This window comes from Dasypus novemcinctus, chromosome 17, assembly GCF_030445035.2.
Source record: "Dasypus novemcinctus isolate mDasNov1 chromosome 17, mDasNov1.1.hap2, whole genome shotgun sequence".
In the NCBI taxonomy this organism is placed as follows: domain Eukaryota; kingdom Metazoa; phylum Chordata; class Mammalia; order Cingulata; family Dasypodidae; genus Dasypus; species Dasypus novemcinctus.
Genome location: NC_080689.1, coordinates 54,237,512 through 54,265,410, shown reverse-complemented (window position 1 = coordinate 54,265,410; position 27,899 = coordinate 54,237,512). Strand labels below are relative to the sequence as shown.

At 46.5% G+C, this 27,899-nt stretch overlaps 1 protein-coding gene and 1 long non-coding RNA gene across 7 annotated transcripts in view; one reads left to right on the top strand and one right to left on the bottom strand.

Moving 5' to 3' along the window:
• CEP68 (centrosomal protein 68) overlaps positions 1 to 26,966 on the bottom strand; it is a 34,077-nt gene extending 7,111 nt beyond the window's left edge. Inside the window, exons 1-9 of one of the 6 annotated variants that reach the window (XM_071208871.1) lie at positions 26,810 to 26,900; positions 22,560 to 22,669; positions 17,206 to 17,312; positions 15,777 to 15,815; positions 13,724 to 14,126; positions 10,172 to 11,686; positions 8,649 to 8,771; positions 5,437 to 5,533; positions 4,685 to 5,226 (exon numbers count right to left, since the gene is read on the bottom strand). In XM_071208871.1, coding sequence (XP_071064972.1) covers positions 5,195 to 5,226; positions 5,437 to 5,533; positions 8,649 to 8,771; positions 10,172 to 11,686; positions 13,724 to 14,083 — 2,127 coding nt within the window. In that variant the 5' untranslated portion in view covers positions 14,084 to 14,126; positions 15,777 to 15,815; positions 17,206 to 17,312; positions 22,560 to 22,669; positions 26,810 to 26,900 and the 3' untranslated portion in view covers positions 4,685 to 5,194. Of the gene's footprint in view, positions 1 to 4,684; positions 5,227 to 5,436; positions 5,534 to 8,648; positions 8,772 to 10,171; positions 11,687 to 13,723; positions 14,127 to 15,776; positions 15,816 to 17,205; positions 17,313 to 22,559; positions 22,670 to 26,809 lie in introns of those variants that run through there. The other 5 variants (XM_071208868.1, XM_071208869.1, XM_012530027.4 and 2 more) reach the window with 5 other exon arrangements.
• Positions 11,683 to 13,241, top strand: LOC139436756 (uncharacterized). The gene is made up of 2 exons (XR_011646114.1): positions 11,683 to 12,301; positions 12,951 to 13,241. It is a non-coding gene; the product is annotated as an uncharacterized lncRNA (long non-coding RNA).
• Positions 26,967 to 27,899: the final 933 nt, after the last annotated feature.

Here is a 27,899-nt window from a genome sequence, read left to right as displayed (position 1 = left end):
CTCCCCGTCTTGGGAAAAGCAGCTTGAGATGACAATGAAAGCAGTCTAAGAAACTGTGAGGCAGACAGCAAAGGATTACCTGCTTTACATATCAGTAAAGGAAGAAGGTCTGTATCCCGGGAAATACAGTGGCCCTTCAAACTCCTGTGGAACTCCAAAATGACTTTATATATTTGAGATGTTAAAGTTTTATTCCTGTGGTAACCACAAGGAAAACAGATGAAAAATATATCCAGATAGAAATAAGACGGCTCAATATGGTACAACACAAGAACCGAATATAAAAGTAGGCACTAACAGAAAAACGGAGGGACAAAAAAAAAAAATACTAAGTAGCAAATAGAAGAAATTACAATTATCAGTAGTAACTTTAAATGTAAATGGATTACATTCTGCAGTCAGAAGGCAGAGACTGGCAGAATGGATAAAAATGCATGGACACAACTAATAGGCTATCTGCAAGAGACTCACCTTAAATTCAAAGACACAAATAGACTGAAAGTGAAAGGATGAAAACATATATAGAATTCAAGTAGTAACCAAAAGAGCTGGAGTAACTTCTAGTATCAGAAAAAACAAATGTTAAGAACAGTAACAAGTTGGGAAACGGACTTTGGCCCAGTGGTTAGGGCGTCCGTCTACCACATGGGAAGCCCGTGGTTCAAGCCCCGGGCCTCCTTGACCCGTGTGGAGCTGGCCCATGCGCAGTGCTGATGCGCGCAAGGAGTGCCGCGCCATGCAGGGTGTCCCCCACGTAGGGGAGCCCCACGCACAAGGAGTGCACCCATAAGGAGAGCCGCCCAGCGCGAAGGAGGGAGCAGCCTGCCCAGGAATGGGGCCGCCCACACTTCCCGTGCCGCTGATGACAACAGAAGCGGACAAAGAAACAAGAAACAAGACGCAGCAAAAAGACACAGAAAACAGACAACCGGGGGAGGGGAGGGAAAAAAAAAAAAAACTAACAAGTGACAAAGAAGGTCATTAAATAGCAGAGTCCCCAAAGTATATAAAGCAATAATGACAGATTTGAAGGGAGAATCTGACAGTTCTACATTAATAGCCGGAGGCTCTATTCTCAATAATGGATAGAAAAGTCAGAAGATCAATAAAGTACAGGACTTGAATGATACAGTAAACCAGCTATATCTAACATATATAGAACAGTGCACTCAACAAAAACAAAAATACATGCTCTCCTCAAGTGCACATGGATCATTCTCCAAGACCATATTTTGGGCCATAAGTCTCATACTCAAAAAATATTGAAATCATATAATGTATATTCAACCACAATGTAATGAACTTAGAAATCAAAAACAGGTAAAATTCACAAATATGTGTAAATTAGGCAACATAAACAACCAATGAGTTTAAAAAAATCTGAAGCGAAGTTAGGAAATACCTTAAGGTGAATGAAGCATGAAAACACGAAGTTCCAGAATGCAGCAAAAGGGCAGTGCTGAGAGGAAATTTATAGCTCTAAATGCATCCATTAACAAAAATCAGAAATGAAACGGGGGACATTACTACTGGCCCCACTGAAATAAACTCTAAAATAGATGCTCTGAACAACTGTATGCCATTAAATTAAATAACCTAGATGAAATGGACAAATTCTTAGAAACACACAAACTGCTTACATTGACTCAAGAAGAAACAGATCTTAACAATTTACTAGTAAAGAGACTGAATCAGTAATCAAAAACCTCCCAAAAAAGAAGGGTGTCCCCCGCGTAGGGGAGCCCCACACGCAAGGAGTGTGTCCCGAAAGGAGAGCCGCCCAGCACCAAAGAAAGTGCAGCCTGCCCAGGAATGGTGCCGCACACACGGAGAGCTGATGCAGCAAGATGACGCAACAAAAAGAAACACAAATTCCTATGCCACTGACAACAACAGAAGCGGACAAAAAAAGACGCAGCAAATAGATACAGAGAACAGACAACTGGGGTGGGTGTAGGGGGAGAGAAATAAATGAATTAAAAAAAAAAAAAAAAAAAAGCCAGGACCAGATGGTTTCACAAGGGAATTCTACCAAACATTTCAAGACTTACCTCCAGTTTCGCTCAAACTCTTCCAAAAAATGAGGAACACTCCCTAACTCATTCTACAAGGCCAACATCACCCTCATACCAAAGCCAGATAAAGTTACCACAAGAAAAAAAAACTTAATATTCCTTATAAGTCCACAAATCCTCAAGAAAATACTAGCAAACTGAATCCAGAAGCATATTAAAAGAATTATAAAGCATGATCCAGTGGGATTTATCCTTCGTATGCAAGGTTGGTTCAACATTTTTTAAAAATCTATTAATGTAATATACCACATTAACAGAATGAAGTAAAAAACAACAACAAAAAAACAAAACAGAAAAGGCATTTGGCAAAATAAAGTACCACACAGTATACCCCTGCTCAAGAATATTTTGAAAACTAGGAAAAGGAAGAAACTTCAGCATGATAAAGGGCATATATGTAAAGCCCACAGCTACAGCCTACTTAACAGTGAAAGAATGAAAGCTTCCACTGTAAGATCAAGACAAGAAGGACCATTGTCAACACTACTCAAAGTTCTTGTCAGAGCAACTAGGCAAGAAAAAGAAAAGGGAGCAAAACTGGAAAGGAAGAAGTGAAACTTTTCCCTATTTGTAGGAGATAGGATCCTAAATACAGAAAATCCTGGAAAATCCAGAACAAAGCACCTAGAACTAATGAATGAATTCAGCAGTGTTTGGGGTACAATATCAACATCCAAAAATCTGTAGGATTTTTATACACAAGCAATGAACAATCAGAGGAAGAAATCAAGGAAAATATTCCATTCACAATAGCAACTAAAAATATCTAGGAATAAATCAATAATGATTGAAGTGATGAATGCACAAATATGTGATTACACCAAATATCACTGATTGTTCACTTTGGATGGATTTATGCTTTATTAATATGTACCAATAAAACTGACTTGTTAAAAAAAAGAGAAATGCAAATGACTTAACTGAATAAAACTATTAGCAGCTGGGGAAAAAAAAAATCTAACCAAGATGTAAAGAACTGATACACAGAAAATTACAAAACATTGCTAAAAGAAATTTTAGAAGTCCTAAATAAATGTAAAATTATTCTATGTTCATGATCTGGAAGACTAAATATCATTACAAAGTCAGTACTAACCAAGGCAATTTATAGATTTAATGCAATCCCAAACTTCTATCAGTTGGAGAACTGAAGCAGCAATCATCAAATTTTATGGAAGGGTAAAGGGATCCAAATAGCTAATGCCATCTTGAAAAAGTAAAATTGGAGGACTCACGTTTTCCAATTTTAAAACTTATTACAAAGCAACAGTAATCAAAACAGCATGGTACTGGCAATTGAGAAAGAATAGTTTCTTCGATAAATGGTGCTGGGAAAACTGGATCTCCATTTGCAGAAAATAAAGGAGGACCCCCATCTCACATTATATATGGAAATAAACTCAAAATGGATCCAAGACCTAAACAGAAGAGCTAGAAGAACTATCAAATACCTGAAGAAAATGTAGGGAAGCATTTTCAGGACTTCGTGTCAGGCAACAGTTTCTTAAACTTTACGCCCAAAGTAAAAGCAACAACAACAACAAAAGATAAATGGGACCTCATTAAAATTAAAAATAAAATTTGTTCCTCAAAGGACTTTATCATGAAAGTAAAAAGACAACCTACTCAACAGGAGAAAATATTTGAAAACCACCTATCTGGTAAAGGTTTAAAACCCAGGATACATAAAGAAATCCTTCAACTAACACCCAATTAAAAAATGGTCAAAAGTCTTGAACAGACATCTCTCTAAAGAAGATATACAAATGGTCAGAAAGTATTAGGAAAATGTAAATCTCAACCCATGAGAATGGCTGCTATTAAAAAAAGGGGAACAGAATGACAACAAATGTTGGCAAAGATAGAGAGTATTTAAATAGGAACACTCATTTGTTGCTGGTGGCAATGCAAAATGGTGCAGCCGCTGTGGAAGACAGTTTGGCAGTTCCTCAAAAGCTAAGTACAGACCTACCATATGACCTGGCAGTCCCACTTACATGTCTGGCATATGGTAAGCTTCACTGTAATGCTGGTGTAATTACAAGTGGCAGAGGAGCTTTGTATTCTGAATTTCTGTACCAATAAAATAGCACAAAACCACAGTGGGTAAGAACAGAGCCTAAACAAAGGCCTCAGGAGGACAGAGGATTACAAAGGGCTCACATAATTCATACTGGATAATCATTTCCCTGTTCAAATCACTTTAGTGGCTCCCTATCCACAGAAACCCCACTGCTTCATCATGGCACTATACTACTGGCTTTCAATCTTGGCAATTTTTCTCCCTAGGGGATATTTGGCAATGTCTGGAGACATTCTGAGTTGTCTCGACTGGAAAGAAGGGATGTGTGTGTGTGTGGGGAGGGTATTATTATACGAACATCTGCTAAACAGCCTATAATACACAGAATGGCCCCCATGACAAATTATCTGGTCAAAAAATATAAACAGTGCTGAAGTTGAGAAACCCTGTTCATCCTCTCCCAAATATGCACCTGCCCGTCATTCTAAGGAAAGCTCCTCACTGCATCTTAGGCACCAGTTTCCTGTCCAGCTGCTTGCTTCCAGTGTAACCCCCACTTCATTTCACAACACGGACTGAGGCATAATATAGATGGATGTTGTTTTTTTTAATACTCATATAGTCATACAGAAAATTAAGCTGCTTTTAGGGTCCCATCAGTTCTTCATGTACCCTGGCATTCTCGTAGCTCATCCTCCATACCATATACCCCAGCAAAGACACTTTCCTAGATGGGGAATCCATTCTGCAAAATGGCCACGAACTGGGTTTGTTCACCACCGCTACACAGTACCCCCTCATCAGTTCACGTCCTTCGTCAACTCTTCCCTTAGAATAGCCTGATGTAAAATTCTTTGAACAATTCTTTTCTGAAACAAGTATTTCCCTAAAGAATAACACAAAGCAACAGAGAAGTTGAGCCTGAGGTGGGGAACCCTTAGGGGCTTCCCTCTGCGAATACCCTGGCCCCAGACCAAGGACAGTTGGACTAAAACCAGGATTCCCTCTCAGAACACCACCAGGGAATATAAAAGCAGAAGCAGGAGAGAGTGTAGTTCTTGCAGGCCGGACACCTAATTCGTCATGAGCTTGCTTTTCAGACTGCGATGGCCTCATCAGGTGCTGCTGCTGTAAAGGAGGCGGGGAGGGGGCAGTGATGATTTGAGGAGCTGTCAGGCCAGCCACAGGATCCTAACAGCAATGGGTGCATGAGGGAGGAGTTCCTGTGACACCAGCTCCTTTCCAATGTCACTGACATTTATGGGTCTTTCTGCGTTGCTGGGCCTGCTGCCAAGAGGGATTAAGCTCTGGCTGAATTCAAAACATTAAGCATCTTACCTGGCGTATTATCCAACAGGCACTGGAGAAGAATCTCTCCTTTCTTTAAGACACTGTCCGTCAGGAACTGGTGTTCATCTATATCTTTCTTAAATTCCTTAAAGCACATCAGGAAAAGAACAAAGAAAAAAAAATCATAACTATAGTTTTGTAAGAATAATTACTTCAAAATGAACACCATGTAGGATCATGTAGGGTAGTTTAAAGATTCTCCTCTAACCTGGAAGATAAACCCAACCAGCCTTCAGAATTTCGCAATTAAACAGTACAATAATTTAACTTTGGCTTCTTTGAGACCAAGACAAATACAGAGTCAATTGTTACTTTTGTCTACATCTTGACAGCTGAAGAGTTCTCTTCCCTGGCAGTGCCTGCCTCACAAGCAGTTTTAAGTCAGGATTTCCGTTTTGTGCCACACCTCATGAGTGCCTTTAAATCACAGGGTCTGGGATTCTCAAAACAAATGGATTCTATTCTAAAGGACCTGGTAAGTAAGAACCACTCTATATCTGCCATTAAACTGACTTTGGGGGGCCCCTGCCTCTACCTCCGTGTCCTCTCTGAGGATCTACAAGATGAACAACTGAGACCCTGGCATCAGGGAAAGCTGAAAGTCTCCTGAGGAACTGATCTGTTTTCTCCTCATGCGGAGCAAGCCTTGAGGCTGTATTTTTTAATATTCCTTTAACTGCTGAGAAGTGTAAAATTAAATCCACGGCCCACCTTTAGTCCAGGGTGCAGAACTTGATGGTTCACATTTGAAGTGATAATTTTCCTCTTGGACTTACTATTTTCTTGTCTCCCATTTTCCATTACCCTGATACCTATTCTCATTATTTTCTTTGGAACTACATCTAGTTTACATGCTGCCTCTAACCCACTGTGTAATTAAGACAAAATACAGGGGAAGCGGACTTGGCCCAGTGGTTAGGGCGTCCGTCTGCCACATGGGAGGTCCGCGGTTCAAACCCCGGGCCTCCTTGACCCGTGTGGAGCTGGCCCATGCGCAGTGCTGATGCGCGTAAGGAGTGCCGTGCCACGCAGGGGTGTCCCCCGCGTAGGGGAGCTCCACGCGCAAGGAGTGCACCCCGTAAGGAGAGCCACCCAGCGCAAAAGAAAGTGCAGCCTGCCCAGGAATGGCACTGCACGCACGGAGAGTTGATGCAGCAAGATGACACAACAAAAAGAAACACAGATTCCCACGCTGCTGACAGCAACAGAAGCGGACAAAGAAGAACACCCAGCAAATGGACACAGAGAACAGACAACTGGGGGGGAGGGGAAGGGGAGAGAAATAAATAAAAATAAATCTTAAAAAAAAAAAAAAAAGACAAAGTACAAACATATGAGAAAATGAGTCAGAATTAAGATAGGTGATAAAGTGGCAGCTCAGATCTCAGCTCTACCAATAAAGCAGGATGATTGCTTCTGTCTGGCCTGGAAGTTGAGGCAAAGGAAGATGGCAGGAAGGGTAAAATGCAGAGAAGGGAGTTGTCCTACTGGGCACCATGCTCTGAGGGCCTTGTGGCAGGGCGCCTGCTATGACAGGGCTGGGCTGCCCACAAAGGCCAGATGTAAGTCTTACAAGGGCAATTTCCCCCAGAGAAGCCTGGCATGGGACACCAGCATTGGTCCTGCACCAGGGCCTCTTGGGGGAAGGGGACCCTGCATAGCTATAAGCACAGAGTACCCTCTGGACTCACCCCTCCTCTCCCTTCTGCTCACTGGGAAAGGAACCCTTGGCAACCTCTCCACATAAACTGGAAACAGCATTCCGGCTAGGGCGGGGCAGCTAGCCCCACCTGCCCAGGCCATGCCTCTCCCCTAAATTTTAGTTGGCTCTCTCCAGCTAGGGTGTGGTCCAAGTGAGGCTCTCTGTCAAGAGCTCACAGGCCCTGCTTCCACTGCCCTAGCTCATGCAAATGTAAACCACGCCCTCTTCTGGAAACAAATGGTCAGGTTTACAAGGTTGTAAAATTTCAAAGAACGTTCCCAGAAACCTCTGGACTAACACCATCTCAGACCACAAACACCTCTGCTCTTTCATGAAGAAATAAGGAAGAATTGGCCAACAGGAAGTGGTAACAGCCAGTCTGTAGTGTGGCATGGTTACCGTTACACTTACAGTATCTATATAATTTATCACACTAATCAAGATACTTCTGAGAATAAAAGGAAGATCTAGTAATTACTCCAGAATGACAAGCAAAAACAGAGAGATGTATGGCCACCCTAATGGTATTACAGTAATATAGGATCAGATTAACCAGAACCCACAATTAAAGGGAGATTTCTAAAAAACAATAGAACTTCAATGAAAAAGGTAAAAAAAGTTACCTAGAAACAAAATAATGTCAGATTTTTGTTTAAATACCATCAAAACGCCCTGTGTATATTCTGGAGTCAGTAGTTTCAGCTCAATTCCTTATATACCAGTGCTGACCAAGAGAACTTTCTATGATGATGGGAATGTTCCATATCTGCATTTCTATGGTAGCCAAGTGACACTGGTGACAATCTGGGGCATTTGAAATGTGGCTAGTGTAAGTGAAGAAATGAATCTTCAAATTTACTTAATTTAAATTTAAATAACCAGGAAGCAGATGTGGCTCAAGTGACTGGGCTGCTATCTACCATATAGGAGGTCCAGGGTTTGATTCCCAGGGCCTCCTGGTGAAGGCAAGCTGGCCTGCACAGAAATGCTGGCCCATGCAGGAGTGCTGGCGCAGCAAGATGACGCAACAAAGACACACAGAGGAGAGAGAATAGACACAGCAGAGTGTCGGGGCTGAGGTGGCACAAGAGATTGAACACCTCTCTCCCACTCTAGAAGGTCCCAGATTGGTTCTTGGTGCTGCCTAAAGAGAAGACAAGCAGAAACAAAGGAACACACAGCGAATGGACACAGAAAGCAGACAGCAAGCAGAAAACAATGAGGGAGAGGGGGAGAAATAAATAAATCTTAAAAAAAAAATTAAATAGCCATATGATGTATTTTCTATAAACTATTTGGCCTGGGAAATAATTCATACACTTTAGAAAATTTTCAACAGTAAAAAATTGAAAAGGGGCCTCTGATTACAATTCAGGTAAAATAGTTACTTGAGTCAACACACCAAGCAATTTCAATTACTTGCGCTTTTACTCTGTAGTCAAGTAATTCAGCCCATTGTCATGGGTGAACAAACCAGAAACCAGGACCAGATATTTACCCGGTAAAGCTGGAGAGAAGACTTGAGACCTGTAAGGCTGGACTTGGGTGGAATCAAGTAGTTGGTAGTGTCTGCTACATTGTAAAGCCAGTGAATCAGCTCTTCCAGCTGACAGCAAAATGTCTGTTTAGATAAAAGAATGCATGCTGTTTATATTTTGAAGAAGCTTAAAATATCAAGGGGTTCCCGGAAATGATACTGTGTCTTTCTAGAGCCCTTACTCCAGGCGTTAGCATGAATCTCCTTCTCCTCTGCTACCCGCCCTCACCTCCACATTCCAGCGCCAGGCCAACATGAAAAGCCCCCTGCGGTGCTCTCTCCTCTGAGCTGGAGGCAGCTCTGCAGGTGAGACTGCAGAAGCTCTGAGAGGTGCAAGCAGGGAGGGGAGATCAGCCCAGAGGGCGTGCCTGCCACAGAAACGAATTCTGTGCGGAAGGAGAAAGTAAATTTGACAGCTAAAATCATGACTAATCTGAATCCACAGCTGAAAACTCCTGAATTAGAAAGTGCTGGTCTGTATTCCGCTCCCACACTGCCCAGGAAGCTGGGCCCCTGGGCTCTACTGCCAGCCACTCACCCTGGGAAGGCTGTAAGCCAAACAGTTTACGTCATGGGATCTCAATTTTTTTTTCCACGAAAAAGGTCCATGACGACGTTTGTCGCATCTGCTTCACAGGACAAACTAGGAACTGTCTGTAACAGTGGCTCAAGGTGCAGGGCCAGAGGGCCTTCCACTCGGCTGGGGTGTGCCTGCAGTCACGTCAGGGGCAGCAGAGCCCTTGGAATACGGGGAGAGTCATGTTCCTGAACCTTCATCATGTGCCAGGCATGCAAGAAGCCTTTGACATCAATACTTTGTTTTATCTGCACAACATCTGTAACAGTCTACAGACTTAAGACATGGAGCCAGAATCGCAAAGATAGCATGATTCAAATTCAGATCTGGCTGACGAGGACCCTTTCCTATAGAGCATTAATCATATCTCCAGATATTCCTAGGTGGTCCACAAAACGAAGGTCTAGAAGTCTGGAAAATGATAACAGACTAGCGCTCCTCGTGTTGGAGAGCCCTATCATTTTGGTATACTGAAGTTTCTGAGAGGCCCTGTCAAAAGAGCCACTCACCTGTGTTTATCCCCATGTTTCCCAAACATATCCAAGCACAGAACCCTTTTTGTGCAGAATACCTCTTCAAGTTCCCAAGGTCAGGAGTGCTGGGAAGCAGCTTGGGTTGTTCAGAGCTCCAGCTCTGTGGGTCTGATTCCTGGCTCTAGCCCTTGCTACCTGTGGGGTCTTAGGAAAGTTACCCAACCTCTTTGTGCCTCTTTCTCCAACTATAAAAGGAGAACAGTAGTACCTCTCTGGTAGGGGAACGTAAGGATTGAAGAAGGTAAAGAGGGTACAGTGCTGGTACACAGAAATTCTCAGTCAACATTTAGTACTATTATGGTATTAGTAGATTAGGGGGAGAGGAGACAAGACACCTCCATTCAAAGCCTCTTAAATGCTGATTTTTTTTTTACCTTCACACAGTGCACCAGTGATTCCTTTCCCTGCTCTCCTCCTTTCCCAGGAGGCTGTCCTTCGGCACCTGGATCTGAGAATGCCAGCCGGTCTGACATAGCCAGGAAGGAGTGTGCTCTCAGCAGTCCAGAGCCGCTGCCCAGGGCCTGGCTGCTCTCCAGTCTGCCTTCCCGTGCAGAGTCTCGGGGATGGATGAAGGAGCCCAGCAAACAGTGGTTTTGACCCGCAGGGCCCCTGGGCCCTGGGAGTGCAGCTGCAGAGGGAAGTTGGCTTTGGGTGGAGTCTGATGGGAGGGAAGCTGGCCCATCACTGTCTGACACTTCCAGGGAGCTCTGCCCTCCTGCGGCCCTGGTGGGCAGGGTCACCAAGGTGGGAAGGGAGCCGAGATAGGAAATCAAATGAGAAACCTGTGTCAGCCGAGAAGGCAGGGCGAGATACTCATCTTCACTCTCCACCTCCTCTTCTGATTTCCATCCAGACTCTGTGTAGTCAGGGCGCAGTGCACTCTGGCTGACTCCCGAGGTCTCTTTCCCTTGCTTGGGCGAGGGCCACCCTCTGTCCAATGCCCTCAGAGTGGGAGAGCTGGTCTCAGGGCGCCTGCCCGTGCGCAGCCGGTCCTTCAAGCTCCTCCTGGCTGACTCTCCGCTCTCCCGAGCAGCATCCCTACTGCCTGGGGCTCTGGGGGTAGATGCAAGCCGGCTACGAGATGCCAAGCCCATGCTGTCCTGCTTCTGAGGCACTCCAGAGGGCCACTGTTTAAGGCTTGGCTCTTGAAGCCGAGGGAACGGTAGGCCAGTGGCCTCTGCTGGTGGGCAACTGTGAGAGACATTAGTGGGTGATTTCAGGGTACTTGCTGGGGAGACAGAGAAGCTATCCAGGTCTACACCAGAGTCCTGCAGCACATGGCTATCAAGGTGCTTTGAGAGTTGAGGCCTGGGTCTCAGTGGGTACGTATAGTCAAGCAGGTCTTCATACTCTTTATTTGGGTTCCAGAGAGGGGAGTGGCGGTCAGGGGAAGGAGGCAGGGAATCTGGCAGCACACAAGCCCAGTACTCGGCCTGGAAGGAGAGGCGTCTCCTGCCTGGCCCATTAGCATCACCCACAGAGGACACAGGCTGTGGCAGCCAGTGGCGCTGAGGCCCGGGCCCCACCACAGAGGAGGGTGACTGGGGAACAGCCAGCTCCAAGGAGGAGACCTTGGCAAGGGAGCAACTCTGAGGCTCCACCTTCTCTTGGTGGCCCAGACAGCTACTGACTGGGGATGAGGCAGAGATGCTGTAGCTGGGAAGCTGAGGAGCAGCAGTACCTGGGCTCACCAAGGACTTCCACCTTGAAGGAAAAGAGAATCCTGAGATGGGAGGCTGCTGGCTGAGGCCCAGTACCCGGGGTGACTCAACTGGGGATGATGCGTCATCTTCAGTATCAGCATCATGTCCTGAGCAAAGAGCTGTACTTCTGGGAACAGTAAGGGTCTGAGGTAGCTCCTCCGAGGCAGAAAGCTTGGTCTCTTCCAACTGTAATAAGAGGGAGGAAAAACACCCAGGTGAAAGTAATCAAACCAACTTTCTTTCTTAGATGACAAATAAGGTGTTTTCTCTGGGGTCCCAGACAACATTCAGGGAAGGTCTTGAAGTAAGAGTCTGCCACCTGCGGCAAGCAGCAGACAGAGGATGTGCTGCTTGTGGCCAGCACTGGGACACACACTGCAGTGGGCAGAACAAGTGTCTTCCCCAAACTGACCCCCAATAGGCCTTTCAAAAGTTGTTCCTCCATGGATCTAGTTGGGAGAGAGCAGAACTCAGCTCTGTCTACTGTGGCTGGAATGCACTGTCTAGCCTTCGAGAAGCACATCCTGGGCATACAAAACCCTCCATCATTCCGTCACTGAGAGGAGACAACTACAAGCCTGGCAGGCAGGTGCCGCACCATGCCATGGCCTGCTCAGTGGACAGGCCAAGGTGGCTCCTCACTGGCAAAATGAGTCATTCATCTCAACTTCTGCACTTTGAATTTTTAATCTGCCTGATGAAGAACTCACGCCCCAAGGGAGACCGGACAGAAGAGCTGGTTAAGGGCATGACTTTGGAACCAGAATGACCTGACGTCACATGCTAACTGCCACTTTCCAGGTATGACTGAGCCTCTTTTCCCTCACCTGTAAAGTGGATGATAAAAGAGCCTTTTGAATGGGGATGATAAAAGAACCACGTGAAGATGAAATGAGCTCATGTGTGAAAGCTTACAATAAGAGCTCAACAAAAAACAGACATAAGTGCCAGGCTCATACTCATGAAACTCAGCCCCTTTCCGTGTTTGCCTACTTGCTTCCTGCCTCACTCAATCTCTGACTCACAGAATCTGAAGCACAGGGGCCCAGCCTTTGTTCTCTCCCAGTCACACTCAGAGCCTCCCACAGGAGGGGGCTCCACAGGAGGAACAGGCAGCAGCCAAGGCCACAATGACACCTCGAAGTTCAAAGCATTCCCAGGAAAGGCCTTGGCAAGCAGAACCTAACAGGATGTCAGAGCTGGGAGGGACAGAGCATTCAGGTCACCCCCCCAATTATACCGAGGGCCCGAAAGGTCCAATAACTTGCCTGAGGTCACAGAGCCTGGTAGGATTTCCTGTCTCAGGGGACTCCCACTAGGAGAGGCGTACACGCAAGGAGGCCCAAAAAATTCTCTTTGTCCTGTGTACTGGGTTGAATAGTGTTATTGAAAATTCATGTTTACCCAAAACCTCAGAATGTGACCTTATTATTTGGAAATGTTTTTGCAGATATAATTGGTTATGCTGAGGTCTTATGGTGGGCCCTGAATCCAATGACCGGTGTCCTTATAAGGCTGTGTGACAGAGGTGCGCAAGAACTCCATGTGATGATGGCGCAGACTGGACTGATGTGTCTACAGGCCAAGGAACCCCAGGATTGCCAGTAACCACCAGAAGCTAAGAAGAGCCAAGGAAGGATCCTCCCAGCACCACTGGAGAGAGCACAGCCGTACTGTACTGACATCTTGATTTTGGACTTTAAATCTGCTAAACTGTGAGAGTAAAAGTCTGATGTTTTAATCACCTTGTTTGTGGTACTGTTATGGCAACCCTAGGACAGTGCTGACTGCGACGGGGACTCCGGGGCTCTGACAGGCCCCGTGGGTCTCCGGGGGATACAGGAGCCCTCCAGAGCCCCACAGTCCTGTCTCCTACTTCCTCAAGGCCTAATCACCAAGTCAGACATAGGCCAGGGTTCCCAATCTCAGAGCTCCCCAGTCTAGCCCCCTGGACAGGAGGCTCTTGGCCGTGGCATTCCTGATCCTCAAAAAGTCACCAGCCGTACTCCTGAGGAACAGGAGATGCTGTGGACAGAACTCCTACTGGGCCCAGGCCCAGCTCTCCAGCTCATCTTGTAAAACAGGAACTCATCACTTTTAGGCTCCCCCATCTCACCTTGTGCAGTGGCTGGGAAAACACATAAGATGATGAAAAGATGTTGAAACATACTCCCCCCAGACAGCAGTGAGTAAATCTATAGTCCCATTTGCCTTAGTACCTACCTGGTTTCCCACAGAGTGCAAAAGATCTCCAGTCCCTGTGCCAGCAGGAGGAAGCAGGCAGCTGAAAGGAGGCTTGGAGCCACCAGCTACTGGCTCTCTGTTGGTGGTGGAGGCCTGTGGCTGGGAGGCTCCAGAGGGGCCGCCGGAGTCAGTCCCACCCCAGCAGGCAGCGGCAGGTAGCCCCTCTGACCCCCACACAGGGGAGGCGGGCCCTCCCTCAGCTTCCAGGCGTGGGGGCTGGTCCCCGCTCCCCAGCCTCGTGGAGTCTACCTCCAGCTCCCTAAGGCTCCGCCTCCCATAGGACTGAAACTTTGTGTCCGAAGATGCCTCCACCTCTGCTTTTTCTTCACCCAGGCCCATTGAGATGTCTCTAGGTCAGGGTGCCCCCGAAGCCTTCAGCTCCCTACAAAACAGGAGAAAGGGAGAGAAAAATATAAATTTTCTGCATCTGTGTCCAGGCAACTTTGCTTTTTAAGGATTAAGGCAAATATTCTTTTGGCCAAAGAATAAAGGAAACAAACAGTGGCTGTTTCCTCAAAGGAAGATGGAGACCAGCTTGTCCTTGGGCTGAAACTCTTCCTAAGGGGACACAGAAGCACATGATTTTGTTCTCTCTTTTTATCGTGGCTGGTACCATCCCCAGCAGCAGGCACGCAGGAGGGTCGATTCTGGTCTAAACCAGAGTCAAGGCTTGCGTCCTACTTAAAGTCACCTTTTCACCCGTCCCTTTGTTCCAGCCCCACAGGGCGAGATGTCCCAGCCTGGGCCCTCCCTGGGCCCAGCACTGCAGTGGTTCTGTTGTAGCAACATCCCCACTGGCAGGCGGTTCAGGCCTGGCGCTGACGGTCCTGCTCCAGAGAACAGCAAGTCGGGGCATGCCCAGGCCCTGGCCACGCCCCAGAAGGATGCTCCCCAGGACACCTGGCTGTGCCTGTGCAGGAGGCAGGACCCTCTCAGAGCGCAGAGACCACACCCCAGGCTGTGAAGCCTGTCGAGCTTCTCGTTCTAAGAACAGCCAGTGGCCAGAGAGAGAGATCAGGGGCTCTCCTCACGCTAGCTTGAGTGGTGTTGAACTTGGTGACCAAGGGGAGCTGTGGAAGTCCAGGTGAGTGACAGGGTAACGTTCACAGTAGTGTGTGCGCGAGGGAAGGAGGGCGTCAGGCAGCCAGCGGGCGGGCAGGCAAGGGAGCGCAAGGGTGGGACCTCGGGGCGGGGCGGGAGAGGGAACGACCACCCTCAGCCCCAATGCAACAGCAAGGGCCGCCCAATCACAGGAGGACCCAGTGAGGGAGGCGAGGACACTGTGAGCACCCAGGGCTTGCGGCCAGCTGGAGGGCACTCTGGCCAACCTCAGAGCTACAACCTGGGCAGAAATGGAAATAACCCTGTTTCCTGGGAGACCAGACTAAGTGACAACAAGAAGAGGTGCTGGTGGCGACAGGGTAGCCTGAAAAGGCGGAGGCGGCTGTGGGCGGAGGCTCGTCCTGCTCGGGCACACTCTGGGAACCACAGCGTGGTGGGGCAGGGGGGAGGGCAGCACAGCACAGAACCCGAGACTGCCCGCTCTGCCTGCCTGGACACATGAGGCTCCAGACCAAGTGAGAGGGGACCCTAAGAAGAGTACACTTCACATGTACCCTCATTTCTGCCTCCACAGAAAGGCAGAAACTAGTCAGAAAAAAAACTTCTTTTTAAAAACAGGTAAGGCAATGATATGGATCAAATATAAAATGCATGAGCTATAAGTTTTCCTCTACCCTGGTCCCCCAGTCCACGATTTAAGTAAGTCCCTGCATGCAGAGCAGTTGTGACAGTGCCTGGCACATGCCATGCTCTGAGCAGCCAGCAAGTATGAGCTACAGTTGTGTCATTATGGGGGTGGGATGCGCTGGTGGTGAGAGAATCAGTGCCACAAGTCAGCTTACAAGGAAGGAGCAGAGCAGCCAAACAGAGGGAGAAAAAGCAGCCAATTTGTCATATAAAATCAGGTAAAATATTTACTAGTTACTACTACAAAAAGAGGTAGTGGGGAGTAGCTCAGTGATTTAAGTACCTGCTTCCCATATATGAGGTCCCGGGTTCAATCCGTTACCTGAAAGAAAAAAAAAAAAAAAGAGGTAGGCAGGCTTACTAGTTTTGGTGAGGGCCTCCTGTCTCTTGACACATACGCAGACAAGCACAAAGATAGCTTTTCAGCCCTCCCCGCTGTCTTCACATAAAGGGAGAAAACTGTACAGGACAGACTGTTCAGAACCTTGTCTCCCTTTTTTTTTTCTCATGGCCTCAGCTGTATTCCAGTGTAAGGATGCACTATAGTTTATTTCACCAGACCCTTATGAATGGGTATTGTCATTTTCAGTCTTTTGCTATTACAAACAATGCTACAAAGAATAATCTCATATTCACATCACATGCAGGTATGCTAATACATCCATCGTATAAATACCCAGAAGTAGAGTTGCTGAAGCAAAGGGTATCTGCATGTGTAATTTTGACCTATGTTGGCAGGTCGCCCTCTATAAGGTTGGCATCAATTTATACTCCCCCCAGCAACATGTCAGAGTGTCAGTTTCCCACAAGAGGCAGGTACTGTGATCTTCAATTTACAGACAGAGAAACTAAGGCTCAGAGAGATTCAAATCCATGCATAGATGACTCCAGGTCCCAAGTTCTTTATGAACCAACTAAGGAAAAAGTTACAAGACAGATAAGCACACAAAGCAGAAGAGAAGACTAGTAGATGGACAGAGATAAATGATCGAGTCCTGCCAAGACAGATTTCCACGGAGCCACATCCTCACCTTCGCCTTTAAGAGAACATCCATTAAGATGTTTAAAGGTGAGCTGTGTTTCTACAGCTCTGGGAATAAGCTGGACCCATGAGCTGGATAAATTAGGGTGAAGGCTGAATCCAGCTTACAGATCCCCTTTTCTACTTCTTGCTCTCTCCCCCAAAACTTTTTTTTTTTTTTTTTGAGGTACTGGGGCCAGGGATTGAACCTGGGACCTCGTATGTGGGAAGCCAGCGCTCAGCCACTGAGCCACATCAGCCCCCCTGTGTTAGCTGTTTCATTTGCCTGCTTTCGTTTTTTTTCAGGAGGCACCAGAGAGCGAACCCAGGACCTCCCATGTGAGAAGCAGGTGTTCAATTGCTTGAGCCACATCTGATCCCCCCCAAAAAACTCTTAACACCCAGAGCATGCCTGTCATGGGTGACATCCCCCTTTCACCCTCTATTGACTAGAGGGTAGGGCTTGGAGATGGGGTCCCTGGAATAAGATGATGCAGCGGCAAGAAAGGGATGCAAACCAAGGTCCGTCTCTTATCTCTGCTTTTGTCTTGATGATGTATTCTGGATTTGTCATGCCTGGACCTCAATATTCAGAAAAGAAGGTGCTCATTTATCCTGGTGGGGTGGGGGAAGCAGGGGGTCAGCCAGAATTGTAAGCTATTGCACACAACTTCCCAGTGTACATACACACCTGAAGCAGGTTAACAATGTCACCAGAGGCCCTCTGGCCTTCTGCTTCAAAGACGAGGTAAGAATGTCTAGAATTCATCATTAATTATTTTCATGGCCATGGTAGTTCTAAAAGAAAAAATACAGGTTACTATTTTCTCAGTTCCTTCATAATCTTATTTATGAACCGACCTGACATGTTTTTCCCCTATTCTACACAAGTCTATAATTCAGAATGAGAACTAAAACAAACATGTGAAAGAAAAGAATTTTTAAAAAATATATGATAATGCATTCCAAATTATATACAAAATGCTACAAAACACAAAGTAAAGGAGAAATCAACTGGGATAGAGATAATCAGGGAAAACACCTCAAAGTAGATAACTGTTGAACACAAGTCATGTTTAAAACATTGACCTGACCTAAGGTAAATGACGTGACCTAAGGTATATGCACACACTGTTGCTTCTTAGGGCTCGCCCTTGTCTGCACTTTGCCAGGTGGTCCTCTATAATACTCCATGAAAGTCAGGTCCTCATTTCCTTGGTTTCTAGAGTTTACACATCATTCCTCCAGGGATGGGGGAGGGTTGCTTGGACACTTCCAATGAGAGATGGCTTACTCCCTTTTAAAACAGCCCACTGGACTGCTGAAAATGACATGCTGTATTGTACCAACACCATCTCCCAGGTCATCGGCTCTAAACCGACTACCCCATGGGGGCCTCCATGTTCTTAGATCACAAATTTTACATTGTTCCTGAGGCATGGGCCCCAGCCAGCCTCCTCCCGGACAATGAGGCACCTGGAGGCAGGACTGAGTGACAAGAGGCCCAAGACAGTGAACTACGAATGGCTCTCCCATCTGCGAAAGGTCTGTACACACAAGAACTGCCCTGCTGTCCTTGGCCACACCAAGAGACAAGCCACATAAACTTGAGGATATTCTAGGGACCACCTGAACTTTGTTATTAAAATTTCCCATTACTTCCCGGGACCTGCAGAGGCCATATGATCCATCAGATATAGTTAGAAGAAATGTAGGCTTGGCTCACTCTTGCCCTAGGGTAAAAATATGCTCTCACATCATGCTTGTGTAACACTAACTCCATAAGCCTGGAAATCTGACCCTTCTTGGATTCTGCGGTACCACCCTTGGGTGGCCCAGCTGCCAGGGCTCCCTCCCACTCACTCCTGTCCAGGATGGAGAAAGGAGGACAGGGCACGAGTGGAGAAGGGGAGGTTGATGGTTCTCTCTCAACAAAACCATTCAAATATATGAATGTTCAACTAGGAACAAATCTCTCCAGAACAAAAAAGGACTTTCCACAGGATTCCTTAAATCATGAGCTCCCTTGGAAGCAATTCAATGCATAACAATTTTGCCCAGGAAGCTGTGTTCTGAGAAGTCCCCTCTCTGTACCCTGTACTAGCCCCAGCAGGCTGGGTGTTGCGAGAGCAAGCCCTACTAGTTGAGGGCCAAAGCCTTGAGACTCTTGGTTGTTGTCACAGGAAGCCATAGGCATAAGGGATAAACGTCATGCATATATACAGGCAGAACCAAACAGAAAGGCTCTCAGGGCTGCTCCTTCTCTTAGAACATGAACCTGCCCATAAGGCAAGGGGGACAGGTGGGTGGTGAGGCTTAGCATGGCCAGGCGCTGCAAGACTTCTGGGAACTGGATCTTCGGACGGAGAGAGCTTGAAGACTGAGGCCTGTCCAGGCATGGGAGGCAGCATGGAAGGGTATAAAGATTGTGGGGGGGCGGGGGTGGGCAGCTAACAAAGGGGGCAGCCGCAAGAGGCCCAGGCCTGCTTCAGACCCAGGCTGAGAGGCCAAAGGTCAAGAACAACCATAGTTCCACCTGTGACTTCCCTGGTTGTGGAGGTCTCCCCACACTGGAGCTTCCAGACCTGCCTTCTCATCTTTCCCTGTCTTTGCAGGTGCAGTCAGAGCACAGACTCAAAGCTACTAAAAGGGGGAGAGGGAGAAGTAGACCATGTGCCCCGTGGCTTAGCAATGGGCAGGACTTGGGCACCAGCAGCCCCCTTCTTTTCTCTCCAGGGCTGCTTCCTAAGTTTTGTTTAGAATCAGCAGAAAAGGAGGCACCGAGTGCCTCTCAGTCCACAGTGGGGAGGGCTGTGGGCCAGCCTACCTGGCTGGTTGTTTTCTTGCCTTCTTACTCAATGACTGACTGGGGCCACCAGAGCTCACAGCAAGACCTATCTTCTAATTCATTGTGCAAGGTCTTCAGATGGCCTTAAAAGAAGATGCAGCTGGCATATCTACAAGGAACTTGGTTAAGCTCCCAGGAACCCTGTTCTCTAAACTCTAAGTTCCCTGCCTCCTCAGCAGTCAGCTGACTGTCCCAGTTCAAAAAAGCTCCAAGTATAAGCAAGGATGCTCAGAACTGAAAATGTCAATCAATCAATGGCATGCTCTATTCCTACCAGAGCAAAACAGAAAAACAGCTTTCCTGTAACAAACAAAAATCGCTCCTATTGTCACCTGAAGCTGTACCTGGACCATATGGTTACAGTTCCACAGGCAATTGTTTTTATTGTATTGACAGTTTTCTGCAAAGTCATCTAGCTATACATATGAAAATTTATAAGAATCTTGTCCATTTTCTCAAGAAAAAGAGGTGCTATTAAGAACGTCATTCACTAGGAAAGCGGACTTGGCCCAGTGGTTAGGGCGTCCATCTACCACATGGGAGGTCCGCGGTTCAAACCTTGGGTCTCCTTGACCCGTGTGGAGCTGGCCCATGCGCAGTGCTGATGCGCACAAGGAGTGCCCTGCCAGGCAGGGGTGTCCCCCATGTAGGGGAGCCCCACGCGCAAGGAGTACGCCCCATAAGGAGAGCCGCTCAGCACGAAAGACAGTGCAGCCTCCCCAGGAATGGCGCCGCATACACGGAGAGCTGACACAAGAAGATGACGCCACAAAAAGAAACAGATTCCCGGTGCCGCTGATAAGGATAGAAGCGGTCACATAAGAACACAGCAAATGGAGAGAGCAGACAACTTGGGGGGGGGGGCGGGGAGAGAGAGAAATAAATAAATAAATCTTTTTAAAAAGAAAAAAAAAAAAAGAATGTCATTCACTGTATCACCATGTCCTTTTTTGGAGAACCCATGGGAAAATAATTCTCTGATCTTAGTAACAGAAACACCTGTTTTTATTGAGCAGCCAGTTTGTTTTTACTTTTTAGTACTGGTGAAAAAAAAAATGAAATTTTCCTTCTTGCTTTGGTTGCTAGGAAGCCAAGGGCCAAATCTGTAGCTGCACCCTAGTAAAGCATATAGGGCAGAGAAGAATTCACCTTTTGTTCTAAGTTTACCCTTGATTTCTTATTTTTATTTCGCCTATCTGCCTCAATAACTTTTTAAGAAAAAAATGTTACACTGAAAGTATATCTTGGAAAGATTCCTCAAATTATTTTTTGAAACAAGACAGAGGAACTGTTAAGAACAGAATAAAAAAAAAAAAGTAGAAAGCAGTACCTAAATACTAAGAAAACAAAAACCTCCTTTTAACCAAATGCAGATACTTGGGTTTGTACAAGGTGTGGTCCATGGACCAGTGGCCTCCACATCTCCTCAGAGCTTTGTGGAAACACAGACTCTCAGGCCCCACCCAGGAGCTCTGAATGAGAACCTGCATTTTAATAAGACCCCCAGATGGCTGATAACCACAGCAATGTTTAAGAAGTACCAAGAAAGTAAGTAAGCTTGTGTCAGCCCCCTGAAAGCAACAACTGAAGCTCTGATTTTGGAACCATTCACTGAGTGCCTTTCATATGCTACACCATGCACACATGAGAAAGTTTTTGGTACTTACCCTCAAGGCCTTTGCCACAAGACACTAGAAAAAGCAAACATCTTATTGAGTTTTAATTCTAGTTCTCTTCCTAGTTCCACCACATCTGCAGCTATTTCTGCCACTGAAGTCCTGAACCCCTCAGTCATCCATAAGGGTTGGAATCAACTACTTCCCAACTCCTGTGAATGCTGGTATTTTGACCTCTCATGAAACACAAACGTTCTTAACAGCACCTAGAATAGTGAATCTTTTCCAGGTTTTCAGCTGACTCTGCCCAGATCCATCAGAGGAATCACTACCTAGAGCAGCTAAAGGTACAAAATGATTTCTTAAATAATAAAGACTTGAAAGTTGAAACTACTCCTTTATCTAAGGGCTGAAGAATGGGTGTTGTGTTAGCCAGCATGAAGACAACAATCTCGCTGTACATCTCATCAGAGCTCTTGAGTGACCATGTGCATTGTCAAGACATGGTATTATTTTGAAATGAATCTTTTTCTCTGAGCAGTAGATCCCAAAAGTGGGCTTAAAATATTCAGTAAACCACTTTGTGATGCACAAAAAAAGAAAAAATAGGTAAATGGGACCTCCTCAAAATTAAACACTTTTGTACCTCACAGAACTTTGTCAAAAGGGTGAAAAGGGGAAGTAGACTTGGCCCAGTGGATAGGGCGTCCACCTACCACATGGGAGGTCCGCGGTTCAAACCCTGGGCCTCCTTGACCCGTGTGGAGCTGGCCCATGTGCAGTGCTGATGTGCGCAACGAGTGCCGTGCCATGCAGGGGTGTCCCCCGGGTAGGGGAGCCCATGTGCAAGGAGTGTGCCCCATAAGGAGAGTCGCCTAGCGCAAAAGAAAGTGCAGCCTGCCCGAGAATGGCACTGCACACACGGAGAGCTGATGCAACCAGATGACGCAACAAATGGAAACACAGATTCCCGGTGCTGCTGATAAGGATAGAAACAGTCACAGAAGAACACAGCGAATGCACACAAAGAGCAAACAAGGGGGGGGGGGGTGGAGAAATAAAGAAATCTTAAAAAAAAAAAAAAAAGGGTGAAAAGGCAGCCAAATCAATGGGTGAAAATATTGGAAATCATGTCCCCTAAAGGTTTAATATCCAGGATATAAAAAGAGATGGTACAACTCAACAATCAAAAGATAAATGACCCAATGGGCAAAAGACCTGACTAGACATTTGTCCAAAGAAGAAATACAAATGGCAAAAAAAACACAAGAAAAAATGCTCAAGACTGCTAATGATTAAGGGAAATACAAATCAAAACTACAATGAGTTATCATTTCATACCTATCAGAATGGCCACTATTAAAAAGACAGAACTACAAGTATTGGAGAGAATGTGAAGAGAGAGAAACACTTGTTCATAGTTGGAGAGAATGCAGAATGGTACAGCCATTGTGGAGGACTGTTTGGCAGTTCCTAAAGAAGTTGGATATAGACTTGCCACATGACCCTGCAATCCCACTATCAGATTTGTACCCAGAAGAAACTAAAAGCAGTGACACGAACAGACACCTGCACACTCACGTTCATAGCAGTATTATTCATGATTGCCAAAAATGGGAAATTCAGGTGTCCATCAACCAATGAATGGATAAACACACTTTTGGAAATTCATACGATGGAATATTATGCAGCTGTAAGAAAAAATGAAGTAGTAAAACATATGACAATAAGGATGAACCTGGAAGATATTATGTCCAGTGAAGCAAGCCAGTACATTTAATTGAGAAATGTATGTTTTTATTCAACTGTATTTTCTTTTTTCTTTTTATTTTCAATTATTAAATATACAAAATAAAGTTAAAAAGAAAATCATGTTGTAAACAGACGTGCTATCATCCAGTATGTGCTGTTCCATTCAAAGGGCATAGAGTAGATTTAGCTAATTCTTAAGGGACCTAGAATGTTCAGAAGAGTAAATGAGCACTGGTTTCAATTTAAAGTCACCAGCTGTATTAGCCCCTAACAAGGGAGTCAGCTTGTCCTCTGAATCTTTGAAGCCAGGCATTGGCTTTTCCTCTCTAGCTAGGAAAGTCCTAGATGGGATCTTCTTCCAATATAAGGCTATTTCACCTACACTGAAAATCTTTTGTTTAGTGTAGCCACCTTCATCATCTATGTTAGCTAGATTTTCTGGATAACTTGCAGCAGTTTCTACATTAGCACTTGCTGCTTCACCTTGTACTTTTATGTTACGAGATGGCTTCTCTCTTTTAAACCTCATGAATCAGCCTGTTAGCTTTATACTTTTCTATAGCTTCCTCACCTCTCTGACTTCACAGAATTGAAAAGAGTTAGGGCTTTGATATGTATTAGACTTTGGCTTAAGGGAATCATGTGGCTAATTTGATCTTCTATCCAGACCAAAAAAACTTTCTCCATAACAGTAATAAGGCTGTTTTGTTTTCTTAGCATTCATACATTCATTCGAGTAGCAATATTAATTCCCTTCAAGAACTTTTCCTTTGAATTCACAACTTAGCTAACTGGCACAAGAGGCCTAGCTTTCTGTCTATATTGGCTTTTTAAATTTATTTATTCAAAAATTTTTTAATATTAATTTTTAAAAAATTTCTCTCCCCATCGGGCCCCCCAGTTTTCTGCTCTCTGTATCCATTTGCTGTGTGTTCTTCTTTGACTTCTTCTATCCTTATTAGCGGCACTGGGAATCTGTGTTTCTTTTTGTTGTTGTTGCAGCATCTCATTGTGTCAGCTCTCCATGTGTGCGGCGCCATTCTTGGGCAGGCTGCATTTTCTTTCACGCTGGGCAGCTCTCCTTATGGGGCACACTCCTAGCACGTGGGGCTCCCATGCGGGCACGGTACTTCTTGCGCACATCAGCACTGAGCATGGTCCAGCTCCACACGGGTCAAGGAGGCCCGGGGTTTGAACCCCAGACCTCCTAAGTGGTAGGCAGACACCCTATCCATTGGGCCAAGTCCGCTTCCCTATATTGGCTTTTAACATGCCTTCCTTAGTAAGCTTAATCATTTCTAGCTTTTGACTTAGAGTGAGAGACATGCAACTCTTCCTTTCACCTAAACACTTAGAAGCTACTGTAGGATTATTAATTGGCCTACTTTCAATATTGTTGCCTCTCAGAAAACAGGGAGGCCAGAGAAAAGGAAAAGAAATGGGGGAACGGTTTTCAGTGCAGCAGTCTGTATGCCATCTTATATAGACATAGTTCGTGGCACCCCAAAACAATTAAAATAGTAACATCAGAGATCACTGATCAGCAAAACAGATACAATACTACTGAGAAAGTTTGAAATATGACAAGAATTACAAAAATGTGACACAGAAACAAGTAAGCACATGCTATTGGAAAAATGGTAGTGAAAGACTTGTATGATGCAAGATTGCCACAACCTTCAATTTGTTTAAAAAAAGAAAAAAAAAAGGCAGTATCTGCAAAGTGCCATAAAGCAAAGCACAATAAAATGAGTATGCCTGTTTTTGTCTGGAAAGACTCCAAATAGTTAAGAGAATCTGATATGCCAAAAAGGCCTATAGCTGGAAGGAAGTGTAAAACTTAGACGTCTGCTTCCTGTGACCAAAAAGTGGTACTGACTTAAAATGAAGCTTACAAGGAAAACCTGGAAGTAAGGCAACACCTCCCAGGGGTTGTATCTGTCACTTTTAAGTCTGGCAACAGGTATAAAGCAGACAGAAAGACTTCTTCCACTTTTCCCATTGGTGAGCAATTTTAAAGATAGGAGACAGTTTCTTCACAAGAGCAAATTTAAGTTATAAGGAGAGAAGCCACCCAAAATCCACCTCCACAAGCTCCTTCTCTGGCTAAACCAACCATCCTAAAGATTTTCTGTCAGCCACATTAACCCCATCTGTTTTACTCCTCTGGTCTTTTCTATAATGATTTTAAATAACTTTAATCTATTAAAAGTATATTAAATACTACTGTAATACTTGGCTAAATTGTTATTTGGCACTTGATCTCTAGTGGGGGTAAGACACTAAATGCATAAACAGATAATCTATGGAATATCTTTAGTGTGGAAGGAGAATCAGGGAAGGCTTAAGGGATTAAGGAACAGATAAGGACCAAAAGGTAGAGAGGCCCTGAAGAGTCAAGTATTAGACATATATTTGGTATTAATGAGTGAATCTGTTTAAGTATGTATTTTTTTTCATGGTTTTTGTTTTGTTTTAGGAGGTACCAGGGATTGAATACAGGATCTCACACATGGGAAGCTGGCACTCAAACCCTGAGCTACATCCGCTCCCCTATATTTATTTTTAACCTAACAACTGTTAACAGCTCTTGAACATTTTCTTTTCCCAGGCACTATGCTAAGAACTTTATGACAATATTTTATTTAATCCTCCAAACAAATCCATGAAATAGGTACCATTACTAGTCCCATTTTACAGATCAGGACACTGAAACACTGAAGCCAAATAACTTACCCAGACTGAGTAACATGGCAGAGCTAAAGTCTGATCTGACTTAGAGAACCTGCGCTCAACTGCCTCCCTAACTGGTAAGAATAACTAGCCCAACAAGTTAAAACAATGAGCGTTTTTGTTTTGTAAAGTTTTGGCTACATTGCTGACTTTGTGTTTTCTTTTTACTTCCTTCAGTCACTGAGTGCCTTTTATGTCCCAAACATTGTGCTAAGGCCTCCGGGAAAACACAAAACAGTGTGATGTGTAAAAATAGAGGGGGATAGAAGGTAACCCAAAAGAGGGGATAATTATTAGTTTAGGGGATGGGGACTGAGAAGAGCTTTCCAGAAAAGGTGAAATTGATGTATTTGCTTCTTTTCCACAATGAGTGACCCAGAATTCACCCAGGTGGTGGGAAAGGGCATTAGAGGGAGCAAGGATTAAAAGTGGTGCCTTGTACTTCTTTAACCAAGCCCTAAGCAAGTTGATCCAATCTACTTTGTCATGCATTTATAATAAGAAGCAGGCTTCACACCCTAGATCTGTTTAACTGTTGGGGTATCTACAAATGCTACCCTCCTCGGCGGTTTCCCCTCCCCCACTAATTTCCAGTGAGGTTCAATCTGCCCTGACACTAGCAGATTTCTCCTCATTTTTATTTTAAACAATACACCAAACCCAACAGGTTTTGGACATGTGCCCATGGGCCCCTGATTACTGTTTAGGTGATGACAGTTGGAAAGGATGGCCCTTCAAGGCAAAAAAGTGAGACGAGACATCTTGCTTTTTCCCCTCCACATCTGGGGGTTACCGCATTCAAAGCGCTAAGAAGGCATCATTCGTCCATACTTTCCAGTGGGAATAACCCTGATCTGGTGCAGGAGAGTCGTGATCGGGGACCAGCGCACCATCCTCGCTCACCCGGACACCGGGGCCCCGGCGAGGGAGCAGAGTAAACAGGACGCGCCTGGGGAGAGAACGTCAAGGGAAACTGACTTCCCCCTGAGGGCCAAGGCCGACGAGCTGTGCAGCTGCTCCCAAGCGAGGATGTGCGGACACGCGCGCTCCCCGGCCAGCAGTCCCCGCGCACCCCCATTTTTAAGCCCAACCTCCAGCCTCCCAGCCCCAACTCCCCGGCAGAGACCCGCACACCCCGTTCCGCCGGAAAAATGGAGGCGAAGGCACGAGGCATTCCCGCCCCCAGGAGGTCTTTGTGCCCTTCCCGGCGGGGCGGCGAGGCCCGGCGGCCTGCACAGGCACCGGCGGGAGAGACCTGAGGGCACGGGGTTCGGGCCGCGCCCGCCACCCCCATCCAGCGCCGCGAGCTCCCCGACAACCCCGCCTTCGCGCCCGCCGCCACCTACCGCACCCCAGCCGCTCCGGTCAACCAAGCCGGTCCCAGCGGCCACAGCAGCCCCCGGCGGCGGCTGCCGCGAGGCGGGGATCCCAAGCAGCGACGGAGCCCGCCCGGGGGCGCTCGGAGCTCGACACGGGGGGCGGGGCCACGCGCCGGCCACGCCCTCCAGGCCCGCCCCTCCTCCCGGCCCGCTCCTGGTCCAGACCTGCGCCGAGGGCGCCTTTGGAACAGCGCAGCCGACCGCGACTCTCAGTCCAGAGCCTCGACCAATAAAAAACCTGCGGCTGCAAGAAAGGCCCACCCCTTGCATTGTCTTGGCCTATGGAAGGCCGGGTCTCCTTTTGGCTGCCGTCTTCGCCGGCGGCGCTCCCACCTCACACTTGATTCTTAGGAGCGAGAGGGGATGTACCCGGCGCGTTAATTGAGGGTGGGCAGTAGGAGAGGGGCGACGCGGATGGGTGGATAAGGAGGAGCGTGCTCGCCTGCCTGCGGTCCGACTCATTTATTCACTCCAGCATTTTGCTCAGCGCCGCTGCCCAAGAGGCGGTCCAACACCCGAGGGTGCGCCTGTTTCCCTCCGCGTTTAAACGACCAGGCTGCCTGCGAGCGAGTCCCAACAGGTGCAGCCGGAGCAGGGAGAGGTCCTTGGGCCGGGTGGTTAGGAACAGCTTCGTAAGGAGGTGGGACTTCCGCGGGCTCAGAAAGGATGGGAGGGGTGCGGGTAAGGAGACCGAGCTGCTTAGCGACTCCGAGCAGCCTGGTCTCATGGGAAATTGGTGATGGAGTCGGAAGGGAAGTCGGAGCCAGCCTGTGGGAGGAGGCGGTGATGCACATCCTTCCTCCGCCCCAGCGAGAGGCCTAGGATCCTCTAGACACAGCTCTTTGGCTGTTACTGCTCAGCAGAGTCCTGGGGCAGAGAGGAATTGCCACCACCAGGCCGGGTGGGAAGGAATGGGGTTGTAATCACGTGTAACCTATGTCAGACCCACTCCTCCCTTCTGATGATTTGTTTTTCTTAGCAGCCCTTTCCATAATCTGCCTTCCACGGAATGCCCCACCAGTTCATACCACAGATCTGTAAATGTTTGAACCCCAGC